The 22,711-nt window shown below is 34.5% G+C and overlaps 2 protein-coding genes across 2 annotated transcripts; both read left to right on the top strand.

Moving 5' to 3' along the window:
• The first annotated feature begins 7,715 nt into the window (after positions 1-7,715).
• LOC110098863 (probable carboxylesterase 15) lies at positions 7,716-8,940 on the top strand. The gene has a single exon (XM_020825807.2). It carries the CDS (start codon positions 7,761-7,763, stop codon positions 8,772-8,774), a length of 1,014 nt encoding a protein of 337 aa, XP_020681466.1. The 5' UTR covers positions 7,716-7,760; the 3' UTR covers positions 8,775-8,940.
• Positions 8,941-13,920: 4,980 nt separating this feature from the next.
• On the top strand, positions 13,921-14,982 carry LOC110098946 ((RS)-norcoclaurine 6-O-methyltransferase-like). Its single transcript, XM_020825911.2, has 2 exons — positions 13,921-14,601; positions 14,689-14,982. Exons 1-2 carry the CDS (start codon positions 13,921-13,923, stop codon positions 14,980-14,982), a joined length of 975 nt encoding a protein of 324 aa, XP_020681570.2.
• Positions 14,983-22,711: the final 7,729 nt, after the last annotated feature.

The raw sequence follows: 22,711 nt of genomic DNA, 5'->3' as shown, positions 1-22,711 counted from the left end.
ACGTCCGGCGGACCACTGTCTGACGCCGTTGCTCCACTGGACCACCACTTGAGGCCCTCACATCCACCGGACAACCACTTATGGCCCTATGCTCCACCAGGCCACCACCTGACGCCTGAACTTCTGTCGGACCACCACCTGAGGCCTAGACTTCTGCCAGACCACCACCTGAGGCCTGGACTTCCGCCGAACCATTGCTTAAAGGGCCTATGCTCCACCAGGCTACCACCTGACGCCCAGACTTCCACCGTACCATTGCTTGAGGCCATGTACTTCACCAGGACACCACCTAAGGCTCGGACTTACGCCAAACCGCCACTTGAGGCTCTCTGTTCCACCAGAACACCACCTGAGGCCTGGACTTCTACTGGGCCACTACCTGACTCCCGGAGTTCTACTAGAGTACCGCCCTACTACAACGGTCTTTCAGACCCCGGTCTCCTGCCGACTATGGTCATTCCGACCTCTGTTGCCTACTATGGTCATTCCGACCTCCATCAACAGACTATGGTCTTTCGGACCCCAGTCTCCTGTCGATTATGATCCTTCTGACCTCCGTCACCTATAATGGTCCTTCCGACCTACATCGCCAGACAACGATCTTTCTGGCCTCCAACCTATCGACTATGGTCCTGCCGACCAAACAAACATGTATATGTAACTCCCACCATGTAATGCGCTATATATGATGTACATTTGTGACATCAAACCAAGACCTTCCCCTAAGGAAGGGTCTCATTTGTAATCGATTGCAAATACTAGTGGATTCATTCAAACTGATAGGCCTTGTGGTTTTTTCCCTTCTTAGGGGTTTTCCACGTAAAAACTCTGGTGTCTCTAATGAACGCTTCACCCTCTCTCTTATCTGCTTGTGTGCTGAATATTCGTACAATGCTAAGACATTAAACTATATATTTTTCTACCGTCGCGATTACTCCAGGACGCAACAATTATTATTATTTTTTATAAAATAAGCATTTCAACCTTTATTTAAACTACTATATTTCATATATAACATCTAGTTGAAACAAATTATTCTCATCATATGAAAGCTGTAGATGATTGTATCATGGCTATAACATATATTGAGTGGTCACCACATTAGTTTTAGGTTTCTTTTGAGGCAATTTTTTTATTGCTTTCTAAAACACTTTTTAAATACAAAATTTTCTTGAAAGCAACAAATTAAAAGTAGCAGCTAAAAGTTGCCTAGAACGAAGCATTAGTCTGCATAATTTAATTATAAATGTTTAAATTATTTTTTTGTGCTCTTAAATATGATGGTTACATGTAAGTAACTATGTGAAAAAAGTAACAAAGAAAAATAGGATTGTTTCATTGTAACAACTAAAAACCTATTGAACTTAGGGATTTATTGCTTAGTTTGTTACTTTGTGAGCAGAAAATAGGTTAAAGAAATGAAATATCTCAATGAAGAAGAAAGCAAAAGAAATGACTATGAATGTTCATAATGAAGAAGAATGTGAAGTTGAATCTTATGATTAGAATGAGATTTTCCTAATGACAAAGAAAAAAATATCAACTGTTCTAAAAGGTGCGCATGCTTTATTAGTTTTTTTTTAGAACGGGGTATCTTCCCTACTGCCACTCCAGTAGAGGAGGTGTTTAGCGGAGTAACTAATTCCTCGGTGAGCCTATCAGCAACCAGCACTATAGGTCCCGGACCACCAGTATCATCAGTGTACAGGAAGATATAAAAAAATAATATCAAAGTAAATAATGATCGGTATACTGAAACAAAGAGAAATGCCATAGAAAAAAAAAACTTCAGCTGAATTCTTAATAGTTTGAATTTTTGAATTTAGTTTAGGGTTGAAAATTAAAGGAGCCGTAGTCTAACAAAGTTAGCTGAAAATTCTCTCTTACTTTTTGACCAATAATTATCACCTAGCTTAACGTGTAAGGATTCATGTTTGCCACTTCTTCATCCTTATCAAGTAGCTTAGGTTATTGGGACATTTTTTGTGTGCATTTTAAGATAATTTTTTAGTTCAAACTTTTTTTGAATTAGAAAATGTTATATAAAAAGTCATTTTAAAAAGGGTAAGAAAATTGTCTCAAATGCAGTCTTAAAACAACTCTCTTACTTGAGACAGATTTCTTACTAATTTTAAAAGCAACTTTATAACACTAAAAAGCTGTTTTAAGAAATAATAAGAAGTCATCCTAAACAACAAAGTCTTAGGCTTTGTTTGGGACGGCTCTTTTATTGCTTCTTAAAATGAAATTTTAGTAAGAAAAATTTTATGCCGTCCCAAATGAAGCCTTAGTCTTTGATTGGGACGGCTTTCTTATTGCTTCTTAAAGCAATTTTTGAAGTACACAAATTTTTTAACTAAAAATTTTGATATTAAAAAATTACTTTAAAAAACAATAAGAAATCTGTAAGAAACGAAACTTTAGTCACAATCTTCATAAGATTAAGCTTAAAAAAGAAAACAAAATCTAAGTCTTAGTGCCCCTCACTATCATAGCAATGCATAATATTTTCGTTGTGGGATGGAAAAAATCGCACTTAAGGGCTTATAGTGTGTAATTATTATGTCTATGTTGGAGCAATATTTTATGAGACAGATTAGTCGCCTACCACTATGCGACTTGATCTTCCATATGGTGGAAGCCCGCTCGTCAAACGGGGATTCCTTTTGTTTGGCCCGGATTCACTTCTAACTCTTCTTTCTCTAAAGCGCCATATTCTTAAATGCAGCTCATTTTGATCTTTTAGCTATGAATTTGACTACCAATTAATTAGAGGTCTTTGATTTAAATCTTGAATATGTTATGTGTTTGTCTTAGGCTTCGTTTGGAACGGGTTTTTTTATTGGTTCTTAAGGCAGCTTTCTAGTATAAAATTTAAAATTTTTTTATTATTATTAACCAAAAAAATCGTGTTTTTGAAATTGCAATTCAAAAAGAAAAAAAAATCTAACATAGTATTAATTGGTAAACTTAATATAATCAACATTAAGAAAATTAAAAAAATAAAAAAAAAGAAATTCACGACTTCTCTGCCACCACCTGGCCACTAGATTTATTTTGATAAATTTTATTTTTTTCCAATTTTTTATAATTAAATTTATACATAATGTCATTTTAAAATTTTGCTTTTTTTTTTCGGGAGAATTAAAAGACAATGCTTGGACTCACACATACCTCTTAATTGATAATCAAAACATTCAACAAAGAAACCAAAGAGAACAACGTAATTTTTTAGCTAATTAATTTGAGAGAACGACCGCAAGCTGCCCACATTGATGGTCAAAAGTTTGTATTTGATAGAGAAGTTAGAGGTGTTAATATTAGATTGACATGAAAATCTGATTCGAGTTTGATGCAAAAAAAACTTTAGGTTTGGCTTGACTTGTGTAGTATTCGGGTAGGGTTCGAGTCTGTGTAACTGAGTCAAAATAAATTCGATCGAGCTCAGATCAATCTAAAAATAATAATGAACTTAGATATTTAATTCATTTTTAGGCTTCGTTTTGGATAATTTTCTTCCTGTTTTCTGAAACAGATTTCTAATTAAACAAATTTAAGTTTAAGAAAAATTTGTACTAAAAACATGTTTTAAAAAATAATAAGAAAGCTGTCTTAAACAAAATCTTAATGAAAAGCTTATCTAAACTTATAACATGTCCGTTTCAGATTAGGTTTGTACTAACCCAACATAACTTAAATATTCTTCCCGGTGTGTCAGATTGGGTTCAAGTTAGGTCGAGTCTAATTATCGTTGAAATTTTTGACTCATTTAATAAACTAATTGAATTGACTATATTTATGTCGGATCATTTTTAGGTTAAAAAAATGAACCCAACCCATAAACCTGAATTAACTCTCCCTAAAAAAGAATTCATGGTTTTATTGCGTTAGAAAAAATGCTCCTAGTTAAAACAGCATCCTAGTGGGCTGGGCCTTAGTGTCCATAAGCTAGCCTAGGTCAAAGTCTTAGGCCTAAACCACTATGAAGTGCGGCCCAATTTGGCTAATACATGATAAAATCATTTTCTATCTGAATGAATGACTCTAAAATTACATTTAGTTATATATTCCATTAAATTTTACAAAAATTAAATCGATTCCGAAAGAATATATCTAACAGATCAATTTGCACTGGATCGAATCATTATAAATCTCAATTAATTTCTAAATACCTATTTTAAGAATAATTATAGCTCGTCTCCCTTAAGTGAGTGAGAATGTGAGGAAATATTTGAAATATTTAACCCATCATCTCATCATATATGATTTTACTTACGGGTGGATTTGGCGGGACACGGGCTAGAAAAATTTACTATGTTGAAGAAAAAAATAGAAATTGGATCCCAAAAATTAGTTTAAAAATCTCCGCACATATCCAATTATAAAAAAAAAATGAGAATCAACTATTTTTTAAGAGGAAGATCGGTGCCCTACAGAAAGGATTATAAATCTCGGGTATCATCCATAACTATGCATGTGCAAGATAATATTAGGGCTTTTTGTAGAGAAGTATTCAAGTTTGTTATCTATATATGATAGTATTAGGCCTCTTTAAAATGTAGTAGAGCTTGAGAACTAGGAACTATGTACCACCTATGTAGGATAGTGTAAAGCCTCTTTTAAGAGACAAAAAAAAAATAGAGCTTATAAAAAATTTTAAAGTTTTTTTAGCATTTTTTTGCAAAAAGAAAAATATATTTTAAACATTTTATTAAAAATAAATATTTTGGTCGAGTTTTTATGACCAATTTCAAGCAATTATGAAAAATTTTCAGCAAATTTTGCTTCAATTGACCACCAACTCTATGAAAGACTAAAATTATCATAGATAATATATTTTACTAAATTTAAAGCTTTTAGGGCAGATTCACACTGATATCTAGAGATTGATAGCGCTTTATGATTTTCTTAAATTATAATATTTTGCCATAAATTTTTGTAAAGACGAAATCTATTTTTAGATCACATAGTATTTTGATGTTAAAAAATTTTGATAAATGATATATAATTGAGAGATCCACTTGATTAAGCATAAATTTCATTGTAATATTTGAGTTGCAAACTTTTATGATAAAATTTAGGCATGTTCAAATTCTAATTTCAGCAAATTTATAACAAAAATTAACATTTTGACAAAATGAGTCAAATGAGGCCAAAGTGTTTTGTTTTGAATCTAAATGAGCTAAAATCAAGCGCTTGAGTATAGTTGTGATTTCATTATATTAAGTGAATGCCCAAATGATCTTTGAATATTGTGTTCTTATAGTCAAAATAACCATTTCAATGAAGGAAATCCAACGAGCCTAAGCTCGCTTAATTTTGAGATTATTAAAGTACTTAAATATTAAAAAATAACAACATGGGCCATTTAATGGCATATTTTGAGATTTTGACTAAAATTACAAAAGTATTTATAATAATATTATAAATAAACTCTCATTCTACACATGAAAGAGACATTGACCTAAAATTAGAGAGACTTTAGAGAAATGAAGAACTCTAGAATTCTGTTCACACACTTATATGTAAAAGATCATCATCAATAACTATCATTGTCTGATCATTATTACTCGGCTATCATTGTTCAACCATCATTATCTAAATATTTTATCATATTTGTCATTGTTTGACTGTAATTGCACAATCATCATCTAAATTCCATCGTCTAACTTCTGTAGCTTGTCCGCCATTGCTCGGTCACCAATGCCTACCATTTTTGCTCGATCGCTGGTTCTTGACCATGATTCTCACCCTTTATATAGTACATTATTTTGATTGAGGCATTCCCTTTTGTCTTTTGAAGATTTTAGCATAAAAATCACGACATTTCTCTTATGAACTTCTTTTATTTATATATGTACAACAAGAAAATAAAATACTCTATAAACTATTATGAACTAAACTGATTTGAATAACCCAATCAAATTAGATTTCCCCAATCATGATAATAATTAACATACAATAACTTTATAAAGATAAAATAACAAAAGAATTTTTTTTGATGATGCTATTTTGTACTTTGAATGAAATAATATTCCTCTATTTTGATCCTTTATTTCCTATTTCTAACACACAAAATTATGAGGAGCTCTTAAATTTGTTCTCTTTTTTATGTTGTCAATCATTGCATTTGATGTTAACCAATTAAATATGCAACATAACATCCATTGCATTATTTCTTATATCACTTTCCATTACTTTTCCTACTTCAATTCAGGAATATATTATAGTTCGAACAATTTGTTTTATTTTGATGGGCGGCACAACATGCCAACATTCTTATGTTTGTTCTCTTGTTTATTTCATCAAGTGGGTGGTCGATGTTGATCGAAAATAACTATTTTTGATGTTCAGCTTTTGTAGATATGATTTTAGATTTAGGCTTCGTTTGGGGCGGCTTTTTTATTGCTTCTTAAAGCAATTTTTTATTATAAAAATTAAAATTGTTGTACTAGAAAACTGCTTTAAAAAGCAGTAAGAAAGTCGTCCCAGACAAAGCATTAGTTTGGGATGATTTTCTTATTGCTTCTTAAAACAGTTTTTTGATATAAAAATCAAATTTTTTATGCTAGAAAATTGTTTTAAGAAGTAGTAAGAAAGTCGTCACAAACGAAACCCTAGAGAATATATTTTTTAGGTAGTGTGATTAAATATTGAATATTAGTTATATATTAAAATAATTAATATTAGCTAAAATTTGGATATTTTAAAGCCTTAAAAATTTGGAATTGGGCGTTTTTGGGTTTTTTTATTTATTTATTTTGTTTAAATATTATTTTTGCTAAGCTCATAAAATGTGGAGATTGTTTGATCTGCCAATTGGTTTCTTAAAGTGTTTAATTATGGTTTCATTTGAAACAATTTTGTGGTATGAAAAATAATTAGTAGAAAATAGAGTTTGGAACATAGCTAAACTTTTGCTTTAAAAAATTATTTAAAAAAAAAACATTTTTGAAATTCTGGTTGATAAAAGAATTTTAGAAAATAAAGATAGAAAAATATAAGTTGTCCCAAATAAAGGCTATGGCTTCCCTTCAGGCATCTTTTATCCACTGTTTTTTTATTATTCTTTTAAAAAAATTATTATAGAAAACAATAAGAAAACTATCCCAAACATAACCTTAATGTTCAGCTGTGGATTTTTAAGAGAGCATTGGCGACTAGCATACACTTACGTAACCAAGGATTCGCTTTTTATAATACAAAAGTTATGTTTCTTATTTTTACATTTAGGATTACTTGTTGAATTGACCATAATCATCAGTTAACATTTGAAATCTCTCATGACTCTTCATCTCCCATGCATTATGATAACAAAATTTCGACTGTAACATCTCCTCTTTCTTTCTTCCTCTTTTTCTCCTCTCAAATTTCCTTTAATATTGGGTTGGGTAGGATGTCGAAGACCACTCGATTATATTGAGAACTAAGGTTTCGTTAGGGGCAACTTTTGTATTGCTTTCTACAATAACTTTTTAGTCCAAAATTTTTTTAAAAGTGGCAAATTTGTGAAATCTTTAAATTTTATTTGGGATACCTTTTTTATTACTTCTTAAATCAGCTTTCTATTAAAAAATTAATAAAAACACTAATTTAAGAAGCAATAAGAAAATCGTCAGTTTAATATTTTTTTTAAATAATTTTAAATATAAAATTTTTAGTTCAAAAAATTTATATTAAATTATAATAATTTCTCCTCCAACTACAAATAAACCTTGACACCCTGCTACCACTGGTCCCGTCCCACCCAACACAGCACCATGTCTTCCTCCTCCGCGCCCAACCAACCACCTGAAATCTTCGTAGTCGAAGAGTGCCGCGGCGTCCTCCGCGTCTTCAACGACGGCTCCATCCTTCGAAGCACCGAACCAAGCTTCATCATGCCCGTCGAAGACGATGGATCCATAGAATTCGCCGACGCCGTGTTTGATGCCAATCATAACCTCCTTCTCCGCCTCTACCGCCCTCGCCACCGCCTCCCAACCGACCCCCCTAAGCTCCCCATCTTCTTCTACTTCCATGGCGGCGGCTTCTGCATCGGATCCCGCACTTGGCCCAATTTCCACAACTACTGCCTCCGCCTCGCCGCAGATCTCCGCGCAATCATCGTCTCCCCCGACTACCGTCTCGCACCCGAAGATCGCCTCCCAGCCGCCATTAACGATTCCTTCTCCTCCATCCTTTGGCTCCGATCCCAAGCTCTCTCTTCACATCCCAATCCCCTTCTTCAAGATGGGGATTTCTCTCTTGTTTTTGTTTCCGGCGACTCGGCCGGTGGGAACATCGCGCACCATCTCGCGGTTCGGTTCGGTTCAGATCTCGGCCGGGCCGAACTCGAACCGGTTTCGATCCGGGGATATGTTCTACTGATGCCGTTCTTCGGTGGGACCCAGCGCACGAGATCTGAGGCGACTTGTCCTCCTGATGCCTTTTTGAATTTAGAGGTTAACGATAGGTTCTGGAGGCTGGCAATGCCGGTCGGGTCGACGACCGATGATCCGATTTCGAACCCGTTTGGACCGGGTGGACCGGAGTTAAGAGAGGTTCAATTTGAACCGATGCTGGTGGTGGTCGGGGGAGAGGATTTGTTGAGGGACAGAGCGGTGGAGTATGCTGAGAGGTTGAAGGAATGGGGTAAGCCGGTCGAGGTGATAAATTTTGACGGCCAACCGCATGGGTTTTTCACCTTTCAACCACGGTCTGAACCGGCTGATAGGCTGATGCAGAGCATTCGCCGGTTCATGGTTCAAAATGGCTGTCATAAGTTAGTTTGAACCGGGGTCAATTCAGAATATGTAAAACTTTTTAGTTTATGCGATTCAAGTTGTTGGTTAGGCAAATATTGGTGAAAGAATTTGTCAGTATTTGTCACAATCTTAGGAAAGTTCCTATTTGTTACTACTCAATTTATAAGAAAGCTTAATGATTTGGTTGAAGTATCTATCATTCACGGTTTGTGTTGATAAGGGTATTGCTTCTGAAAATTAATAAAAAAATTAGGATTTTTGAATTTGCTGAAAAAAATTTTGTAGAGAAAAAAGAATATAATCTAAAATAAATGTCAAGTGCGGCTGAAAAGATAAAAGATTATTCGAGTACACCATACAAGAAATTTATTTTTATGTATAAATTGAAGTAAAATTAATTTAGTGTAAAATCTTTTGAATCTCCGATGCGTGCATGATCACTCGAAGTGGTTAGTGGGTGTTACATTCAGTGGCATGTAAGTGCAGTGGTGAGCAATAGTGGATGATAACTGATGACGGCTACAAAGATAATCATCTGTAGGCAGCAGTAGGTGATGATAGGCGGCGGTGGGCGATTGGCCACTGATGGAAAGGGTGGCCAGAGCCAAGTTAAGTTAGCAATTCCTTATTCATGTCAGCTAATTATTATTAGATCATGTATCCTCGCTCATGGGATGTGTCTTATAAATCCCTATCAAGTAATTATGAGAAGAAATTTCGATAGGCATGGCTTAGTAATACTAATAGATATGCTTACTAATGTGTGTCATACTAAGAAAAGGTCCGATTGGATTGGTGAGGAGATATGAGTTGAGTTGTCTACACTTTGAGAGTCTACAAAGTAATGCAAAAATAATAATGAAATAAACAAAATCATACTTCTATTTGTGATGGATTGTAATCTTCTCTTCTATTGGTAATAAAATATCTTTTATTTTACTATAATAAGATATGCTTACTAATGGGCAAATCAAATATTTTTTTTTTTCCTTTTTTATATAAAAGATAAGGATAGAGATATCATTTTCTCTATGCCACTCACTGTGAAGATAGGGGTCAGTTGTGGAGACAACAATATTATTATTGGTGCTATTTCTATATTTCATTTTTTATTGCGACAACTTCTTCATCTACCATCATAAGAGCTTCTCCTTACCACCACTAAAATCTTAATCTTCCCTTTCATCTCTTCACTACAAGAAAACTGCTCATTATCGACGGAATTTTCCGGCGGATAAAGATTAAATTTTTCCGATTGATTTTTTCGACAGAATTTCCGACAGATTTTTCGGCGGAGTAAAAATTTTATGGAAATAAATAAATTGATAAATTATTATAATCAATTTTAATATAATAAATAATTTACTAATAACTTCAATAATTTATTATAAAGTGTTTTAAAATAATATAAAAAGATAAAAAAATAATAATATAAAAAGTTACTAAATTAATAATTAATTTATTATAAAATTAATAACTTATTTAATAGTTAATTGAAATATTTTAATTTATTTGTTTTTAAATAATTAAATTAAGTTTTCAATTTTATATATAAATTTAAAATAGTTTGATTCATGACATATTTTACTCCTCATCAAAGTGGAGTAAAATTATTAATATTTATACATACATAGTTTAATTAAATATTTTTATTTTAAAATATAACTTAAATTATTGAATTTAATAACTTAAATTATAATAAAAAAATTTATTATTTAAATTTTTTGTTAAATTATTGAATATATAACAAATTATTGAATATATAACTTAAATTTTTTGAATATATAACTTAAATTATTATTTAAATTTATTATAACTTAAATTATTGAATATATAACTTAAATTTTTTGTTAAATTAAATTAATGATTTTATAATTAATAGGATATAGGTTAAATAATATAAAAGTAACAGAAATAACAGTTTTCCATTTCAGACTAGTTGGCAGAAGGAAGAAGCGCGTGAGAGAGGGGGTGGGCGGGGTTCGAATCCCGCCGAAGGCGGGGGCATGTCCGCGGTTCACGACCCGTTTGAAAAACGGGTCGGGTTCGGGTTGACCCAACGGGTTGCCGGGTCAACCCGCGAACCCGTTTTAACCTATTCGCGCGGATCTGCCCCGCTACCGCACAACCTCACGAGACCCTGCGCAACCCGGCCCTGCTACTGCCGCGCGACCCCGCGACGCGGCCCAGCCCGACCACGCCGCTGCAGCGCGACCCCATGACCGTTCCGCGCGCGACCCCGCGACCGCTTCGCGACGCGACCCGACCACGCCACTGCAGCGCGACCCCGCGACTGCTTCACACCCGTACTCGCCTAGCGCGACCAGCTTTCCGCCTTTCCCGGGTTGGGTCAACTCGGCAACCCGCCGGGTTGAGTCCGGGTTCGCATTTCCGACCCGTTTACCTAACCGAGTCGAGTTAGGGTCGACCCGTTTTGAACTCGGGTCAGTTTCAGGTCCAACTTGAATCCGACCCGTGACCCGAAATTGACACCCCTAGTCACACTCAAGGCAAAATTGTTTTTTGATGAACACCTACATGTTCCTTTAGGGTTTACTTTAATTTTTTAAGCATATATAGAACATTTTCTAAAACCTTTTTGTTTAGCAGTGAAATCATATGCATAAAATATTAATGATTTATATATTATAATAGGAGTAAAAGTGCCTATCCTTATTCAATTTTCTCATAACTAAATAAGAAAAATAAGGACCTGTAATAATTTTAGGCTTCTTTTGGGACAACTTTCTTACTGCTTATTAAAGTAATTTTTTAATATAAAAATTTATAAGAAAAATAAGGACCTGTAATAATTTTAAATGGGAGTTTATTAATTAAGTAGACAAGAAAATAAAGTGAAACATGCTGAAATACTAAACGGTTCATGAAACTAATTAATGGATTTATGGACAGCAGCTAATTAATAGGCAAAATTATTCATTCATGCCATTTTCATGATATTGTTAATTATATCAAATGCACTTTAAAAATTATATGAATTTTCTATAGAAAATTCATAACGCTAATAAGCTTTCGTAGAATTTGAATGAAAAATACTAAGTGCGTACATTAGAAATTCATAATATTTATAAATTTCAACATTCCTAATTTTCGGGCTTAGGCTAATGTTCTTTTTTTTTTCAAGAATGTTCGCTCCCGTCTCTCCGTCTGCTAGGGTTTCGCCCTTTTAGGGCTTCTGCCCTTGCGCCGCCATCCTTGCCGGCGGTAAGCTTTAAATGGCGTAAAAATTGCTTGATCCTGGTTTCCTTTCGGGTAAGCAACCTAAATCCTTTAAGGATGCTCTTTCTGGTTCCGTCGATTCGAATGTTTTTCCGGAATTTTGCATTTCTTCGAATCGGGGAATGCCATCTCTGTGGTTTTCAGAAGAGGAATTTTTGCATCTAGCTAAGCCCTTTGAGTTTGCGTTGGTTGGGAGATTTCCCCTTAAACGTCATTCTTTAGATTCAATCCGTAGGTTTTTCGTGATTTTAAAGTTATATGGGGAATTTTCGGTGACTTTGTTGGATCAAGCTAATGTTTTAATCAAGCTTGCCAATGATATGGATTATGCTAGGGTTTTTGCTCACAGGTCTTACTTGGTTTATGGCTGTTTTATGAAAGTGATAAAGTGGTCTCCGGTTCTAGATTTGTCGGAAGAATCTCCGATAAAATGAGCTCGGATTACAGAGAAAAATAGTATTGGATTTATTTGAATTTCTCTGAACCCCTTTCAAAGGAGAGAGATTATTATGTGCGGTTATCAGACTGTTCTGAGATCAATCAGGATGCGTCGTGTCATTCGATACGCAGCGGTATATAGTAGCGATACACTTCATATTGATAAGGTTGTGAAGAGAGAGAGAAATGAGGTGAGAATGAGGGGAGAAAAGATACTTCAACAAAAGAAAAGGAGTTTTGCTCGGATTTTTTTCCTGTCATAAATCCACCATAAATGTATTTTTTTGAAATTCCATCTAAAATTAGTCATTTTCCTTGTAACATTCACTACTAATAAATCAGACATTCACAGTGCTTTTTTGTTAGAAGCGGCGGAGGAGAAGAAGTTAAATCCACAAGCTTTTCCGGCTCTGGCCTCCAGCGATGGCAAGGGTGGAGGAGAAATTAAGGATTTTGCCTTTGAGAGCGATTTTGCTGTCGGAGGAGAATGAGACGGTCCTGCAAGACTGACATCTGAGCGGGAACTAGGGCACAAGAGGAAGAGGATAAATCGCGAGATATTAAAATGAGAAATTTTTAAAATAGTTTATGCAGTAGTTTTAAAATAATAATGTACAACAACAACAACATCAAGCCTTTATCCCACTACGTGGTAGACCTGTCAATATTTGACCCGACCCAAAAATCCGATCCGAACCCGACCCGGAATTTTTGGGTTTGGGTTGACCCGAACCCGAAGCGGGTCGGGTTCGGGTTGACCCGTCGGGTTGCCGGGTCAACCCGAAAACCCGTTTAATTTAAAAAATTTGATAACAATAGATCCAAGATATCTAAAACGTGTACTCTTATTAAATACTTGATCGCCCAAAGTCACAATCCCCTCATTAGGACTATTACAACTAAAAATAATACGGTAAAAAAATTAAATTTTTAGTAATTAATTTAGCAGCGGGGAAAACAACTGTCTATATCTATCTATAGCAGCGGTTCACAACCGTCACTATAAACTGATGCGGAAACATTAATGCGGAAACATTAAGTTTTTGGCAGTGGTTGCATTCTCAATTATAAATTTATTTAAAATTTTGCAGTAGACTTTGATAGAATTAAAATATAAAATCATCTTAAAAACAAGTCAATATTATCTGTTCATGCACCTCAAAGCATTGCACAGCTATTCTTCTAAATATATAAAAATAAATAAATGCAGTGCAGCACTCGAATCAATCCAGTGAACTCAACCATAGATACCTTCTTTGTCTTTTTAAACCACAAAAGATGCCACGCCTAACTTCTAGCTAACAACAAATTCAGCTAGAAGCATTTTATCTCCACTAGATTCTTTCGTTTGGCACTCGCATGGCTTCTCCATCAAGCATAAATACTTGGCTTTTGTTACTCATTATAAACCTCTTCAATGGAAGCTTTACACGCAGAAGAAGACCTGCAATCCCAAGCTCTAATATGGAACCACATGTTAGCCATTGTGGACACCATGGTCCTCAAATGCGCCCTCAAGCTCCGCCTCTTCGACGCCATTCACTCCCACACCTCCACCAATCATCAAATCTCCCTAGCAGAGCTTGCAACCTCGTTAACTATACCTCCCACACGAATCTCCACTCTCCATCGCATCCTACGCTACCTCGCTCACATGCGTCTGCTTAACATAACAGACGAAGAAACTTACACTCTCACCATTGCCGCCTCAGTCTACCTCAGAGAAGGTTCAGAGAAGAGCCACGCTCCTGTTGTAAGATATCTCATCGAAGAAGACATGCTTGCTGCCATGCATGGCTTAGATTCCTATCTTGTGGAAGAAGGCATGGCTTTGCCGATTGAGAGGGTGCGAGGAGAGAAGTTTTTTGAATGGGCGGGGAGGGATGAAGGGTTGAGTAAGAGATTTGATGACGCTATGAGTTGCTCGACGAGGTCGATGATTCAGGCGGTTGTGAGGGGACGTGGGATGGTGTTTTCCGGCGTGAAGGTGGTGGTGGATGTTGGAGGGGGAACGGGGAATGTGGGGAGAGCTGTGGTTGAGGCTTTTCCGGCGGTGAAGTGTATTGTGTATGATTTGCCTCATGTGGTGAAGGAAGGGAAGGAGGGTGAAGGAGTTGTGTTTCAAGCTGGAGATATGTTTGTTTCTGTGCCACCTGCGGATGCTTTTCTCCTTTCGGTGAGTCAATATTTATAGGCAGGACGTGTAAGTAATGATTTCTCATACAATACTGCTAATTATTTCATAATCCTTCACCATTTTCAGCGAGTGCTACATGACTGGAGCGATGAAAAGGCTTTAGAGATATTAATGCGTTGCCGAGAAGCCATTGTTGGAGAAGAAGGAAAATTGATTATAGTGGATACGATGATAGCTGAAAATGATAGCAAAGATATGCAGCATATTAAGTTAGCTTATGATATTCTGATGATGACCTATGTTGGTGGGAAAGAGAGGACAGAGAAACAATGGAGAAGCTTACTTCTTCAAGCAGGTTTTAGTCGCTGCGCCTTCACTCGTATCATGGCTTTGCAGCATGTCATAGAAGCCAGGCCTTGATAATTATTATTATGATAAACTTATATATTTTTCCATATTGTTGAAATATATTCAACCATGCAAATAAGGGAGATCAATGCAAAATGCTTAGTAATGCTTAATTGTAACCCCTATATGAGTTAACATTTGTAAAACATGCAAACATTTGTTGTTGTTGTTGTTGTTGTTATATTATTATTATTATTATTACTACTAATGGCATCTTCTCTCTTAAGTGGTGTGATTAGGATTGTCAAGCCTCAACGTCTACAAGTAAATAACTCATTACCGGCGGCAACTTTCGGCTGTTTAAATCATTTTTCCAGTGGTTTTGCAATTTTCTGGCCGTTTTCAAACCACCGGAATAAATGTTGTCTTGAAAAGAGAATAGTGGCTCCAATTCTGACGGTCATTTGACCTCCGAAAGTTCCAACAATTTTGTGTTTAGTACCGGCGGTCCAACTGTCAGTGAATAGTGGCGGTCAAACTACCAATATAGCCGTCGATATTTCTGGCGGATAGAAGACCACCAGAAATACGATTGGTATTCAGTGAATTTCCTGTAGTGAACTCTTAAAATAATTTGCTAGCACTTCATATGTTTTCACTATCACTAGACAGTGAAGTGAAAGTTTGACAAAATATTTTCTAAAAGCATGCTTCAAAAATAAAGTATATAATCCCTTGATATCTGACTGACCTGAGCATCATAATGGCAAACAACAACGAGCTATTTTTGAGGTAAAGCTTCATCTTGGCTATCCCGGCTCGGATTTATCTACTAATTATATGGCTTGTAGTTCCATATATAATATGTCCCTAAGCTATGTTAGTAAGCAATAACCAAGTTTTCTCTTTCTCTTCTAATTGAACTTGGGGTTCTTCCTCCCCTAAAACGTTTTCAACAACAAAATTTTCTAAGATTTGAAGTTACAATTCCAACTAGGGGACATGCTCATTTGCAATGCTCACATAATTCAAAAATCATGATATGTATGATTTTTAAAACACTTGATGGCTAGGTTAGTCCATCATAATCTTTATTGGGAAGGTGACTATTATAGTGTCTCCATTGAAAATGGTGAGAAGCAAGTTTTGTATTCAACTTTTTGATGATTGAAACTAGGCTTTTTCATAGGTTGATTGCCTCACTAATAAATTATTGGGTGCTAGTGACAACATCGATAGACTTTCTAGGTGAAGCCATTAGGGATGATGAGATGAAAACCTCAAGAATTATTTTTTGAGGCTAAATCACAAATGTTAGAGTTGAAAGCATCTATGGGAGAAGTTTGAGCTAGGCAAAGTGCTAAATATAGACGAATAACTACTTTCATAAAAATAACTCTAGGAACTCCACCATATTGAAAAAAATTTCCCCTTAATGGAAAGATCTTTCATAACCACTGTGTTTGATTGGCAAAGAGGTAAAAGTGGCAGTGGCAGATCTTTCTCAAGAGTAAAATATTCCTCCATCAAATTTACTTATTAAACTAGAATGGTTCTCGGTGAAAGCACAAAAAGATTTTTTTTTTTTGTAACAACAAAATAATTCTATTCATAGTCTCAAAACCAAGGATACAACCAAGACAAATTAAAGAAAAGAGAAAAAACCACAGAAAACAAAATGGCTAACGCTTGAAGGAAAGATTTAGAATGAGAGATCCCCCGAAAAAATCGGGATCTCTCAATTTGATCGGTGAAAGCACAAAAAGATGAAATAATGGAGAGTTGAAAAGGTCATGGAAGAATGGAGAGTTGAATAAAGATAAAAAAAAAAAGTCACGGGGAATGAATGGTGGTCACATTGTTCACAGAGAAAATAAAAGAATGTAGAAAGAGAGGAAGACATTCCAAGTCACATTACTATAGTGATGGAAGGTGATTGTTATAGCAAAACTGTAAGAAGAAGATAAATATTTCGGGGCTCTAGATCATTAGAACTCTTTTATAAAAAAATATTAGTTTTAAAGAGTTCAAGTTAACGAACAAAAATGATCCTTTTTGAAGCATAGTTGATATAATATGTGGGAGATAATGGTTGGTATTTTCTAGCGATGAGGAACTCGATTACCATATCTCAATACATGTGGCGCATTTAATTGTTATTTTCTTAATGCATGCATTTGATTGAGGTATATTAGACATTTAGATTTTGAAGTTGATTATAAGTGAGTTTTAATGGATCGTTTAGTGGAGAATTATGGTTGGACCATCAAAGTGATTTGTAGAGCAATAGATATTATTTATTGTGTTTGTTTGTGACACGAGAGTCATGAAAGAGAGTTATTGATAGTTGGTGATTTAGAACTATAAGGTAAATTGCTTAGAGGGGAATGACTAGTTGGGACAAAAAGAATGAGGACTTTGGAGGAGGCATTGAGTTACATGTGTTAGCAAGTATTGGTTAAGTTGTTGGCTTGGGTGAGTGTCATTGGGTGATACTGTTGGTACCAATCATGTTGTTTTCTTTTGGTCGGACTGGTTCAACCGTGAATCGGTCTGAAGGCTGGTGCGGCTCAGCCTTGAAAATCAGTTGAGCACCAAACCAACCAGAATAGGTTTGAACTGCCGGTTCAACTGGGAACCAGAGAACCGATCCTGATTTTTTATAACCAGCCGTTCTAAAAATTTTTATTTAAATAGTTAAATAAATGATTTAATATTAAATAAATAATAAACTTATACAATTAATATAAATATTATATATTAAAACTCTTAAATAAGTATTAAAGACTATGATGACGGTTTCTTTTTCTTTTTGATTGTAGCTCGTTCGAGCATTAGTGAGCTAGTGGATCCTTTTAAGGACATTGTAACCTCATTTTTGAAATCAACGCGTAGGCCCCTCCGTGAGTTTTAACCAAAAAAAAAACCCAGGTTCAAAATTGGTCGAACCGTGAACCTCTCCTTCTTCCAGTTTGTTGTCCGATCTGATTTTCAGAACCTTAGTTACATCCTTACTTTTATTTCCAAATTATTAAAATTTTAATGTTTTTTCTTAGATCAAATTCCAACAAGTTTCATATTCATAACTTAGGCTAATTACAACTCTATATGATACAAATTTTGATTTATTAATTTAATGATCATGTACAAAATATAATGTTTCAAATGAATTAAGCTCACTATATTTTGTATATTAAAATACTTCATTGATGCCCACACATAATTAATATGACATAATATCCATAATAAATTTTTGGATATTTGCATGTGATTGTAATAACTAGCCAATTTAATTCCTTCTTCCATGCAATAAATGAAAGAGCTAGCTAGTTTCAAACTACCAGGCCAATTGAACCCTACACCTTTGGCAAATTCATGGTGAGGTTAGACCCAAATTTTTAGTATTAAGCTCAATAATAACCATGGATGACTTGGGTGGAGCAAGCGTCTATCCAATTAATGATAAAATTCTCGACCTTCTTAAGTTACATTATTCCATGTATCAAAATTATTGAAAAGAAAAAAAGCTCCATAATTAAACTCGTTCCTTTACATTTTTGCCTTCAAGCTAAACATAAATATCAACAACTTAATTATGGCTTTAGGCTAGAAATTATTTGCTCTTGCGGAGAAAAATCCCTCTTCACCTCATTGATAGAAAACTCTTATGTGAGTAACTCAATCAAAATTTACATACCCAATTTAATTAAATCACATAAAGACTCATTTGATCCCCTAACATGTATACTTTATAGATACCTAGTAAATCTAATGTTTAATGATTTACAAAATAATTTTCTTGAGAATGTGCAATAAGAAAGTTGATTGAAAAAAACTATTAAATGATCTATATAAAGAGCTTTTATTTATCTTATGGAAAATGTTTTCCTTATATAGGAGGTAAGGAGTGTCGTTATGATATTCTTATCATTGATAAACTTCTCTATGATTATAATATTGATAAAGAAGGCTACCATGAATATATTGTTATCCAAAATGGAGTCATTATGTTGCAAACTTGCTACCTCCATTATAAGTATTGAGAATAGAACTAAATGAGATATATATATAACTTATTCGGGATAGAGGCTAAAGCTTTTTTTTTTCCCCAAAAATTATGAAAATTAATCTCTGTGATTTGCAAGGAGTTATTGATCATGAGAATTAATAATAGTTTATAGAAATTCAAGCATAACATTTAAAATACATTTGAGAAATTATTTATCATAACCTATTATAAGAAACCTAAATATGCATGTGGCCGGGCTCTAAAATTTGCGCCCTGGCCTCCCCTGCGTAGGAGAGTTTTAACGATGTTCTGGATCAAATTTTAAAAAGGTAGATTGAGTTTGGGATAAAACACTACCCAAAGATTTCACCCTCATTTTTTGAGGACTTTATAATTTGGTTCTAGGTTTCACATAGGTGCAAGCACCTATGATTAAGTACTCATCTCGATGATGAGAGAGCATTTTCAAATAAGACTAGTCATTAAAAAGGTATGATCGAAATACCTCACATATAGTAGCAACATATGAACTTTTTTTGAAATTATAAAAATTATTATTTTTCTACTTAAAGCAGATGGTGGGGGCCGAATGACGACGAATCCGATCAAGATCACATGATTCCATCATCTCGAGCCATCATGGTCCCTAGTCTACTTAGTCAGAGAAGGTAGTCGATCCTTCCTGATCGAAGGATCCTTGTCAGCTGCCATGGGTTGCTTCTTTCAAGGGTACCTTGTAGACTTGGAGTGGATGCTCGCTTATGAAGATAAATTTTAGTTAATCTTAGCTATCAGAAAATTTTATGTCTTATTGAGTGCACCCTATGATTCATTACTCAATGAGCTTTTAACCGTTTGAGAATATACAAGTTTTGACCATAATCGTGATATAGTGGTGTTATTTTGCAACAAAACCACTCGGTCAGAGGGCACATGCCACACCCGCGCTGGCGAGAAATCATTTGAGAATGAATCACAATGATGCATTCAATTAGGCATTTTGCTATATGTGAGCTAAAGTTATTCTTATATTTATAATCCTTAACAAATATTTGCGGATGATGGTTGAATTTTTTTACCTTAACTTTTAAATAATAAATTTTATTTGAATATTTTAAAATTTGAGTTTTTATATTTTTATCGAGATTTTATTTCAAACATGATTTATTTTTGAAATTTGGCGGTTTTTTAAATAATCAAGGTTCCCTCCGGTTGATATTAGCTTTCAACACGGCCATCACAAGGGAATATGTGGTTATTCAAAAATATTTATATTTTGTGAGGTTCGAAGGTATTTAGAAATATATGATCCCTGCGGTTGAGATTTTCTATCAACTCGACCATCATCGGGGAGTTCAATATCGTATATATATTTATTATTTAAACCGTGTCAATGTTGTTTGCATGTTAACAGTAGATTGGGTTAGTATTGATTTATCCTTTTAGTAGTGAACATTTCTTTTAATATACATTGAAGGCTTATTATGAACTTATAAAATCAAATACTCTGACCTGAACTACAAACCACATATTTGTTAGTAGTTAAAGTCGTATCAACTTTAGTCCATTCGAACAAGAGGATTAGACTTGAATTTAGGTTCACTTTTAACCTTTAAAGTATATGAATATATATATTAATATAAAAAAATGTTCACTTTTGACTCGCGCAACATCATCAGACTTTATTTTTATCTATTTAGTGCATTTTGTCAGAGCATATGCAGGGTTTTCAAATTCCTATTAAATTAATGTGATGCTTCTTGAGGTGGTGACTTGCTTCTTAAGGCGGTAGCACTCTTTTCGGGGCACTTGCTTGCTTCCCATGATCGATGCACGCATTCTAGAGGCATTGACACCCTACTCGGTACATCACATTTAAATCTCGGGAATTTTCTTTTAATGCATGAAGAGGGCATTTTAAATACTCAAAATATGATTTTCCGAGTCAATGATTATCGTTAGTATGTGCAAAAAAATTCATTTAGGGACTACAAACGCCTTTTGTATGCTTGTAAACGTGTTGCAGATCTGGTGGCGTGAAAAGAAATTCCCGAGTATATGGTAGAGACATAAAAAAAACAATTTTAGCTTTTAAATTGTCTATGAACCTATATCATTATCACTCATGGTGCCAAGCATATTAATAATGAGTTTGAGTTGTTCCATGCTAGCATCATGATATTCTTCAAGGCAATAACATTTTCATTACATAAATGTCTAAGGAGCTTCGACTTCTTCTAGACATGAATGTCATTTGGAGGATCTACTATCATGGTCATTCCTTTTCAATCTTCTTCCCAAAGCTTGCATTCATATAAAAGGGTCTTGTGTTAAATTAGAAACACAACAACTAAAAATATGCTCAATAGCAAATTAAATCCCCTTTATCACTAAACTCCAATCAAAAGTAAAACTCATAAGTTCAATCTTCTCTAAATGGCATGCAAAGCCCTACATTTCATAACATAAGCAACCCTTTTTTTTTTACTTCTTTGATATCACACCCAAAGAGGTTTACACTCTATATATACATAGAGAGAGAGAGAATTGCATTTTTTTTAGCATGTTGATTTGTCTTTATGATTTTATATATATATAGAAAAAACTAATTCCAATGTTGAAAACTCACTAGTGGCTACATCATAAGCCAAAGTCAACTAGCCAAAGCATCAAAGACAAAGAAATGACACTCATCTTTCTTTCTCTTTTTATTTTCTTCTTCGAATGGCTTGGTGCTTGCTACCACATGCTTGCTTGCTATTGATTGTATTGCTCATTATGATCATAATCATGGCAACTTGATCCCCAAGAAGCCATGGAGATTTAATTATTTGGGTATGATTCATTGTAGTTGATGTGTATGAAACATGCAAAGTTAACAACAAATCTTATTTAATACGGGAAAGTCATGGCTATATGGTTGGTTTAATTGGGAAAATATTCCAAGGACTTCACAACTTCAAGTACTTTGGAGCATTTTAACATGTCATGCTTGCATGGATTGGATACTTATACATGGTCATCTTTAAAGAAATGGAGAGTAGTAGGAAGCATGTTTATAGTGAAATTTGTGATCCTTTAGAAGATATTCTATGAAAACAATTCTGAAGTTAAAAATGAGTGGTGATAAAGATATTTTGTTTATTAAAAACTTTTTAAATGAGAATTTGTTCTTGATGGAGAATATATATTTTTTATTTATTTAACTTTTTAGTTTAAGTTTAATAATTCTCCTAAAATTATTCAAAATATACTTAATAATTCTCAAAAAATATTTTGTTCAGATTTCTCTTTTAGTCAAAATTTTTTGCAGCATCCTGGCGTTTCCCCTGCATAGGGGGAATCTATAGGGATTTTAAGTTTGCCCACCAGGCTAAAAAAGGCGTGCATGGTCGGTGTCGGGTGACACCGTGGCCGTGTTCTTCAATCTCATCACGACGGCATGGGTCTTTGGTATAGCTGCATGGAAGCTCGCAATTTTCTCCGCTGTGCTAAGAAAAGTGCGCACAGTGCTTACTCGATTCGTCGCAGGCGTCGCACCGACCTCCCTCCCACCATGCTAAGGAAAGCGTGCATATATGGTTCACTGGTTGCAACGCAAGCACCGAAAATGAGATTTGGATTTTTAGAGTTTGGCGAATATTATACCTTAAAAGGTGACGACAACGAAGATAGGGAATACTGGCGACGAGGCAGAAATATTTTATTAATTTATTTTTTTTCATTTTTTTATATTTATTTTTTCTGATTTTTTTTATTATGTGTATGTGTGTGTGTATATATATATATATA

Source organism: Dendrobium catenatum, unplaced genomic scaffold, assembly GCF_001605985.2.
Source record: "Dendrobium catenatum unplaced genomic scaffold, ASM160598v2 fragScaff_scaffold_249, whole genome shotgun sequence".
NCBI lineage: Eukaryota > Viridiplantae > Streptophyta > Magnoliopsida > Asparagales > Orchidaceae > Dendrobium > Dendrobium catenatum.
Note: the sequence above shows the minus strand (reverse complement) of the source record. Positions and strands in the feature narration are given on the sequence as shown.

Coding starts and splice junctions, on each gene's coding strand:
- LOC110098946 (XM_020825911.2), top strand. CDS start 13,921: ATGGTCCTCAAATGCGCCCTCAAGCTCCGCCTCTTCGACGCCATTCAC. Junction 14,602..14,688: donor CGGATGCTTTTCTCCTTTCG/GTGAGTCAATAT, acceptor CACCATTTTCAG/CGAGTGCTACATGACTGGAG.
- LOC110098863 (XM_020825807.2), top strand. CDS start 7,761: ATGTCTTCCTCCTCCGCGCCCAACCAACCACCTGAAATCTTCGTAGTC.